At 39.0% G+C, this 9,673-nt stretch overlaps 1 protein-coding gene across 1 annotated transcript; it reads left to right on the top strand.

The window, feature by feature from the left end:
• The first annotated feature begins 1,452 nt into the window (after nucleotides 1-1,452).
• On the top strand, nucleotides 1,453-1,779 carry LOC148253802 (uncharacterized). The gene has a single exon (XM_088220501.1). The coding sequence runs from the start codon at nucleotides 1,453-1,455 to the stop codon at nucleotides 1,777-1,779; it is 327 nt and encodes a 108-aa protein (XP_088076627.1).
• The last annotated feature ends 7,894 nt before the right edge of the window (nucleotides 1,780-9,673 follow it).

Genomic DNA, 9,673 nt, shown 5'->3' with positions numbered 1-9,673 from the left:
CAATGAAGGGAGATTTTAAGTTTACTATGATGCATCTCATATCGGTTTGGGTTGTGTATACAGCATGGCAGAATAGTCGCCTTTGGATCCCGACAGCTCAAAGCCCATGAGCAGAACTACCCTACCCATGACTTGGAGCTGGCAACCATTATCTTTATCTTGAAGTTATAGCGACATAACCTATATGGCCAGACTTTTGAAATCTACACTGACCATAAGAGACTCAAATATATCTTTTCGCAATGGGAGTTAAACATGAGGCAAAGATGTTGAATGGCTCTTTTGTAAGATTATGATTGTCATATCATTTATCACCCCATGAGGGGAAATGTTGTCACCGATGCCTTAAGTCGAGGAGAGCCTGTTGTACTAGCCCAAACCATGGTCTCTAGTTGGAAGATGAGGGACACTGTGCAATCACTTCCTTTAGCTATTGTGGCAAGGGCACCTACCTCGCCTAAATCTGAGCCCTACCAGATCTCTTTATGAAGATCTGGAAGCACAAGCCACGAACCCAGAACTCATTAAGAGCCTGGGTAAGTTTACTTTAGATGAATCTCCTGATTTTAGGATCTCTGATGATGGATTGTTTTGATTCTGGAACCAAATTTGGGTCCCCGATGCAATACGCACAAATGTACTCAAGACCGGCCATGCTTTCAAATTATCCATCCATCCTGAAAGTACCAAGATGTACCAAGACTTAAAGAGATAATATTGGTGGCTAGGAATGAAGAAGAATATACTTGTCAATGGATAAAGGCAGAACATTATAAACCCGATGGATTGCTACAGGGTCTTTCGATTCCTGAATTGAAATGAGAGCTTGTAACTATGGATTTTGTCACCGGATTGCCTAGGACCTATTCTGGTTGAAATGCCATTTGGGTCATTATGGATAGGCTGACCAAGACTGCCCATTTCCTGCCTATTTGCACTATGGGCTCCACCAGTAAGTGAGCCCGTCTATATATGGATGAGATTGTTCGACTCCATGGAGTTCCCTCGTCTATTATATCTGACCTTGACCCCTGGTTCACCACTCACTTTTGAGACAACTTCCAAGAAACCTTGGGGTCTAGGTTATATTTTAGCACCAGTTATAATCCCCAGACAGATGGTCAATCTGACCATATGATCCAGACATTGAAAGACATGTTACGTGCTTGCGTTCTTGACTTTAGTGATAACTGGTATGAGTATCTTCCTCTTTGTGAATTCACTTATAATAACAGTTACCATTCTAGCATTGGTATGGTCTTGTATGAAGCTTTATATTGAAGGCCTTGTCGCTCCCCTACTTGCTGGAGTGAAGTCGGGAACCAGCGCCACTTAGGACTAGACCTCATTCAGGAGACCATTGAGAAAGTTGCAATCATCCGTAAGAATTTGACAACTGCCCAGCGTTGCAGGAGATTAAGTTTTCTTGAAATCTATCCCTACAAAGGAAAGATGGGGTTTGGAAAGAGAGGGAAGTTAAGCCCTCGATATGTGGGACATTTTTCAATCGTCGAGTGCATTGGACCTGTGGCTTACCACCTCACTCTATCTCGGGAGTTTGTGGGTTTACATGATGTCTTTCACGTCTCGATACTCAAGAAGTACCACCCGGATCCTTCTCATGTTATTTCTCGCGATGAGGTACAGGTACAGGCCAATATGACCTATGAGGAGGTTCCTGTAGAAATTCTCGGGTGGACTGATAAGGTCTTACGTGACAAGAAGATTCCTATGATGAAGGCGTGTTCCCAGCATCACACCTCAGAAGAAGCAACGTGAGAGTAAAAGGATGAAATGTGGAAGAAGTATCCAAACTTATTCGAGACAAATTTGGGGATCAAATTTTTTTAAATGGGAGGGATGTAAAACCCATCACTGTGCTAAAATGATTCAGAAACTCTATTTGTTTAGGTATTTGGCCGCCTTAAATTTAAATTAATTTACACTATTCTCGATATCCGTGATTTTAATCTATTTTTGTTTTTATTTTTATTTTTATTAATGTTACTATTATTTTATTTTATTTCAAAAGAAAAATAGAAAAAAATCGAAAAATGGCAAAATGAGAGAAAACTAGCTCACGAGAAAACAGTTAGCAAAAGCAGGTGTTGGGCACTGCGTGCGTGCGCATACACGCACAGTGGTCGGGGGGCGTGCGCACAGTGCGCAAGTCCCTTACACACACTAGCATGCGGGACGTGCGCACAGCGCGCACGTCCCTTCCGCACACACACACGCACGAGACACGCACACAACGCACAAGTCCCATTAGTGCGCACGACGTGGGGTCAGAACCTACGGGCGAGTCTTGTCTCACGCAGGCGGGCCGTTTGCGTGTCACTTTGTTCACGGACTAGCGCTGCACTCTGTGAGCACGGCGTCCGCGCAGCAAGTTTGCACATATAGGCCCTGTGCACTTGGGGCCTGTGCGTTTACAGGCTAGCCTGCAGTGCACCGACCAGGCTTTGCCACCTCAGGTAGAGCTCTGTCGTTGCCTTGGGTAGCGCGCTACCGCTGTTGGTGGAGGAAAATTCTCTCCCTCATTTTTTATGCTAGAAATCTTTTTCTAGTCTCTCTTCACCAGATTTTGCCACTTGGCGTGAATCCAAAGGTTTTGAAATTCTATAAATTACCCATTCCCCTTTCCTTCCTCTCCACACTTCAATTTCTTCCATTTTTCAAAGGTTTAGAGAGAGAAAGAGATTGTAAATTAGTGAAAGAAGAAGAGAAAGAAAGGAAAAACAGTGAAGAAGAAAACATCAAGGTTTCAATAAGGAATTTGTATTACTGTTGACGTCTTAAGGAGTATTTTTAGATAAGCAAATTTAATATGATAGTTATTTTGCTTGTTTTGCATACCTCTATATTTAAATGAGTTGAATTGTTATGATTTTCAACATACTGTGTGATTTACTAACACTTGACATGAATATCGCATCAAGTGTCTCGTTAGGCTTTTTATCTCTGAGGGGTTTCTATTCCCCTTGCTTTTCGAGGTATCTTTTTTTTTCTCCCCTATCTAGTCTGGAAAGATGTAAAAGAATTGTTTTTAGTGGATGACGGTGTGTCCTCTAACAAGAGTGGTATCGCACTATCTGTAGGGGTCACTCCTGACTAAGTAATGTTGTGACTATAGACTATCTGTTTGGACTATTATGGTTGGTACGGCCGTGGTCATAGATCGTACCATGGTTTGGCTAGCTGGAAGTGGGCTTGAGCAAATTGTCGTATCTGTATTTGATATGGCCATTCCACTTGGGCAGTTGAAAATCTGTTCCCACACTCTGATGAATTCTAGTAGCATAGTGAAAGAAGTGCCCTTATGTTTTGTATTTTGTAACCACTTCTTGCCTCAGTGATGTATGTATTTGGAACAATATAGATGCATCTGTAAGAGATTTGTCAAGGTTTTGATTCTGCTACATAAATATTATCATGCACTTGTTATTCTGAATCTGTATATGACACCCATTTGCTTTAATTGGCACCTGGGATGTCACATATCCCATCTAAATATAAACTAATTAATTAAATAATCCTTGAGATAGACTTTACATTAAACATAATAATTAAAAAATAGGATAGGCTTTATCCTATGTGATTTCCATGTAAAACACATGGGGAAATTAATTTAGGTATGTGGGATTTAGATTATAAACATGGGGAATTAAAAGGTGGAGTCTAAAGCCTTAAAATAATAAAAATAATTTAATTAAAAAGGTGGGAAGGTCGGTTCTGGATAACTTAGAAAGGTTAAGCTGGTCGGCCTGTGCAGATTGCGGAAAACAAGGGTTCGGTCAGCGGACGGTTCCTCCCTATCTCTTTTATCTGAGAGGGGAGGGTATGGAAATAGTAAGTTCCATATCCTCAGTAAGGAGAACAATATTTAAATAACATCATAAGGTTTAAAAGGTGAATAATTATTCATAAATGCTTACCATTAGATCACATCGGAGTCCTATCATACTTTATAAAAATAATTTTATTTATTAAGAAAATATCATGTCATAATCACGTCAATCAAAATCAAACATCATACTCAACAATAGAGAAAATCAAATAAATTATTAAATGCTCAGATTTTCATCTCATGCTTCACGAAGTCGTTCTGACTTCCGTCTCTGAGGACAGATACGGATTTCTGACTACCCATGTGGAATGACCAGATTAGATACAGATAATGGTAATTTGTTCAGGCACATTTCCGGCTTGCCAAACCATGGCACAACTATGACCACAGCCGTACCGATCATAGTAGTTCTATTAGATATTCTATAGTCACGACAATACTTAGCCAAAGGTGACCCCTAACAGATATTTGCGTCGCCGCTCTCGTCAGAGGGTATGTCTTCATCCACAGAGAGCGATCATCTCACGTCTTTTCAGGCCAGATGGGAGAGGGGGAAATAGATACCCTTCAGAGACAAAAAGTATAACAATACACTTAATACATTATGCATGTCAATACAGATACATATTTCAGACCATTCAGGCTTCACTCCAATTTTTTTTTTTTTTTTTAGTTTTCGAGATAACATCACCAGATTCTTATTATTTTATTTGTATCTAAATCATCAAGTGTCTATAAATCACATAGCATGCTTGAAATTAAGAACAATTCACTTTATTAGAACTACTAAACATAGAACATACAAACCGCACAAAATCACAGATTCATTGTTTTAATTTTTCTAAAAATACTCCTTAAGACGTTAAAAGAAATACTAAATTCCTTACTGGAACCTCGAAGTTTTTCAACATCGTTCTTTTTCTCCTTCTCTCCCTCTCTCGCTAGATCACTCTCTCACTCTAAACTCTTGGAAGGTGGAAGAATTAAATGGAGGTGATGAGAAAATGGGAGGAAGGGTCCTTATTTATAGAAAATAGGGACCGTCAGATTTGCGCCAGTGGCGAAATCTGATGAAGAGAGAGTGTGTTGAATGGAAAAGGATCAATTTGACGTGGCACTAAAACCAGAGGAAAATTTTCCTCCACTGGCGGTGGCACACCCCAAGCGACGGCAAACTTGCCGAGGTGGCAATGTGCCTCACCCGGCCGACACACACTGCAGGGCCTATAGGGCACTGGGGCATTACGCGTGTAGGCCTACTGCACGCAGGCCCAGGCACAGGCCTATCCGCAAAGGCTTGCTGTGCAAATAGTGTACACACAGTGTGCGGCACTTGGCTTTGTTTGCGCACGATGTGACGTGCGTGGACGTGCCTGCGCGCTCATGACAAGACGGGCATGCAGGACTGGCCTTGTGCCTCACACGGATGGGACGTGCGCATTGTGGGCACGTCCTGTGCCTGTTCGCGCTCGCACATACGTGCATAGTGCATGGTGCCCGTGCTGGCAACCCTTTCCTGCGAGATTTTTCTCCCTTTTTCCTTTTTCTCCTGAAAATTAATTATTTTAAATAATAATAATAATAAATCAAACAAAAATAATGATAGATAAAAATTAAATCAAAATAAAATAATAAAATCAAGATAAAATTGAAATTATAAATTACGATATAAGGCTGCAAAATAAATTTAAATGAGTTCAGGTGGCCTTGGCCTGAATAAATAGGAGTTCTCCAAACATAATTTAGTGCGGTGGTGAGCAGGGTGTTACATCCCCCCACATTAAAAAATTTCCCCCCCCCCAATTTTTCTCAAATAAGTCAGGGAACTTTTCCCTCATCTCGCTTTCCAACTCCCACGTTGCCTCTTCTAGAGTATGGTGTTGCCACTGCACCTTCACCATGGGGATCGTCTTAGTGCATAAAAATTTGTCGGTCCAATCAATAATTTCCACAAGGAGTTCCTCGTAGGTCATATCGGCTTGTACTTGCATCTCATCGTGAGGAATGATATAAGAAAGGTCAGGGTAGTATCTTTTGAGCATGGAGACATGGAAAACATCATGTAGACCTGCAAACTCTTGAGGTAGAGTAAGGTGATACGCCACAAGTCCAATACACTCCACGATCTGAAACCATACAGAGCCCAATACACTCAACTTTCCTCTTTTCTCAAACCATATTTTTTCCTTATAGGGAAAAACCTTAAGGAAGACTTGGTCTCCAACAACAAATTTCACGGGTCTCATACGATTATCAACGCAACTCTTTTGGTTACTCTGGGTGGTAACCAAATTCCTACAGATGATTGTGACCTTCTTAATAGTCTTCTGGAAGAAGTCTGGTCCTAAATGATGCTAGTTTTCAACTTCGCTCCAACAAGTGGGAGAACGGCAAGGCCTACCGCACAGAGCTTCATACAGAGCCATACCGATGTTGGAATGATAATTGTTATTATAAGCAAATTCACACAGGGGAAGACACTTATACCAGTTATCAACAAAGTCAAGGACACAAGCATGCAATATGTCTTCACCCCTATCTGCACCGACAACACTTATATAACAGATCCTATGGAGATCATCGACTGGGCAGAGTAGACGTTACACAGTTAGGAAGTTTCCATGGTCAAGATGCAAGATCTATATCCTGACTTATTTTGAAGAACTCCTACAAATTTGAAGGACCAAAGTTTTATTAGGTGGAAAGAATGTAACACCCTGACTTTTTGGTAGTAAACGAATTTTGAACTATAATATTTTAGCCTTTGACCATATGAGATTTTCATTGAAAATTCAAGTTTCTTTTATTTTATTTAGTTTTTCTCAAAAATAATATCTGAACTAACAAAAATTTCAGAAGAAAAATGACAAGAAAAATCAACGGCATGGAAACTGGACCTACGACCCACGAGCAGCACATTGCGCCCACCTTGCGAGCAACTGTGTGAGCAGTGCATAACACAACAATGCTTGCACGTGGCAGACAGCTTGTAAGCACAGAGCGTGTGACATGGCTGCTTTCGCTCATGCATGACACGCAATAAGGCGCGAACACCACTGTTGCTCACTGATAGCCAATGGGACGACTACTTGTCCCATTGGTTAAGGCCACGCTTGGTAAATGTTGATTTTGACTTATAAGCCCCAAACCAATTCTCTCACTCCATCTCATTGATCCTCACCAAGGTGCGCGATCCGACCATTTTTGCCCTAATATAAATCCCTCCCCTCTTCATTTTTCCTCACTAATTTCCTTCTTCAATTTACCAAATTTAGAGAGAGAAAAGAGTAAGAAAGAAAGGAAAAGATAAGAGTTTCACAAAATTGTTCGGAGAAATTTCTAGAAGCTCTTCCTCCACTTCCAAAAAAAAGGCTAAGTCAACCCTATTATGGTAAGGGATTCTTTAATATTTTTATCTACGCTTCTAAGTGCTCTTTTTAGTTAAATAAAATGACGAAAATAAAGAACTTTTGTGATCAATTTTTCATGTTTGCTTTGGTGATTTATTTGCATTTTGTTTAATAAATTATTTAGATGTTTTTTTTTTATTTTTGGACAAAATGACAAACACAAGACTTTATGGAATTTAACCTTTTGTCTTACCCTTGCTAATGGAAAATAGAGATATTCTAAGGAGCTCAGACTTTAAAGAATATCCCGATGATTAAGTCCAGAGATAACAAGCTTTTGGCCAAATGTGTTTGACCCCTGCTGGGTCTTTGACATGAGGTATGATACATGAAATTGTGTTGTATGATTTTGAAGTATGAAGATTGATGTTTGGTATAGTTAAACATGTTCGTTTGATGTTTAATGTCTCTACGATGATTGATTGTTGTTTAGTCATGGAAAATAATAAGCATAATGCATGAAACACGATGATTGGAATTACATGGAGGTTTAACCTTTCACCTTACCTTAGTAATGGTGAAGAGGGTTATTCTAGTGGACTTAGGTTCAAAAGGATGGCCCAAAGGTCAAGTCCAGGTAGAATGAGCTTTAAGGCCAGATATGTGAAATGAGCCTTTGGGTCAAATATGAGCCTTTGAGCTGGATAAGTTGTGGAACCCATACCAAGTTTGGTAACAGTTGCTTGAACATGTAGCATGCATATGAAATGAACATGAAAATTGTTGTGAGCATGAAATAAAAAAGTGAAAAGAAGAAAGATATCCATTCAACCATTATCTATAAGGGGTTTATGTTTTTCCCTCCTCTGAATAAGTGTTGGTGAACCACTCCCTGTGATGATCGACATTCTCTCTAACAAGAGAGGATATGCATTAGATATATGGCCACACTAACGAATGTACGGCAATGGTCATAGTTTAGATGGAGAAATGATAAGGATCTGAGAATGGGTCGGTGATTAACAACAGTAGTCAGGGATCCCTTCTGCCTTCAGTGGATATATGTTATAATTGTTTCACGTGAAGGTCAGTAAAAGACTAAATAAGACTTAAATATGGTAGAAAATACTACTCATCATTTGTATGATTGTTCTTCTATTGTAGAGCATACTGTTTATGATTATGAAATTTTTGATGGTTTGCACGATAGATTTCTCTTTTTACTGCATCTACCACTGATTTGATTAACTATATGTGATGTCATAAGTCTGTATAAATATTGAGTAATGGTATTCTTAGTATTTTTGAATAATTGTTTCATCGAATTTCTTAATAAAGATAACGTTTGTTTTTCAATGATCAAACGACTCCACTCCGTGATGAATCTATAAGGTGAGAGTTACAAATGTTTTGTTCAGGTTATTTACTCTTTAAACCTTAGTTGTGCGATTTTAAATACTATTTTTCTTACTAAGTTTATATGGAACTCACCCTTAATCCGTGCCCCTCCGAGGGGTTGAGAAAGTTGAGAGTTCTGTCTCTAAGTTATCTCTTGAAGCTCAGCTAGGCCCAACTACAAATCCTTGATAATTCTCTAGGACATAATTCGAGTGCAATAGTTATTCCTCACTTTGCTGAAGTTTGTTATAAGGACTCTACCTTGTATTTTATTGCCATATTATAGCCATGATGTAAGTTTTAAACTTAGATTGCTGTAAAGGATTTCAAATTTTTCGCTTCAATGTCAAATCTTTATTTTTTGCTCTCATAACTACTTAAGTAGTTGGCTCTCTTCTACCCATTAAGTATTTGGGATGCCACATAAACTCAATAAGAAAAATAATATTTAATACATTGATAAGGTTTGAAAACTAAACAATATTTAAACATTGCAATAAAAACCAGTTGAACCAACTAAGATTACAACAAGAACGAGATAATTTAGAAGAACCATCATACCAAATAACCATAGTGTTTCTAAACATTTATTCTCAATCATACTTGTATTTTATTAAGTTGTTTACCGACTTTCGGGTAAATTTATTCCAACATATATCTACTAAGGGCAGAGGGGATCCCCAGCTACCACTGTGAATGAGCAAATCCATTCATTCCCCATTGGGGTCAATTCAATTCCCATTTCGGGATAGTTCTATAATAATATTGGGTCAATTCCATAATCATATTGGATCAGTTCCATAATGATATTGTGTTAGTTCCATAACGATATTAAATCAATTCCGTAACAATAGTTGGTCAGTACCATAATAATATTGGGTACAAATGTCATCACTGTGGCCATACATATCACATCGTTAATCCACTCTCATCAGAGGGAGACGCTAACCATTCACAGGCAGTGGTTCACAAACGTATCATATTCAGAGGGAGAAACAAAAACCCCTCAGAGATAATAGTAAACATATTTTCATTCTTTTCTCTTTCATGTTTGATATTTATTTATAACAATCAC

Source organism: Carica papaya, chromosome 5 (genome assembly GCF_054855325.1).
Source record: "Carica papaya isolate Zhongbai chromosome 5, ASM5485532v1, whole genome shotgun sequence".
In the NCBI taxonomy this organism is placed as follows: domain Eukaryota; kingdom Viridiplantae; phylum Streptophyta; class Magnoliopsida; order Brassicales; family Caricaceae; genus Carica; species Carica papaya.
The sequence above is the reverse complement of the archived record's forward strand: the minus strand, read 5'-3'. Positions and strand labels throughout refer to the sequence as shown.

Bases quoted from the DNA above. Each gene is read 5' to 3' on its own strand.
- LOC148253802 (XM_088220501.1), top strand. From the start codon at position 1,453: ATGGGGTTTGGAAAGAGAGGGAAGTTAAGCCCTCGATATGTGGGACAT.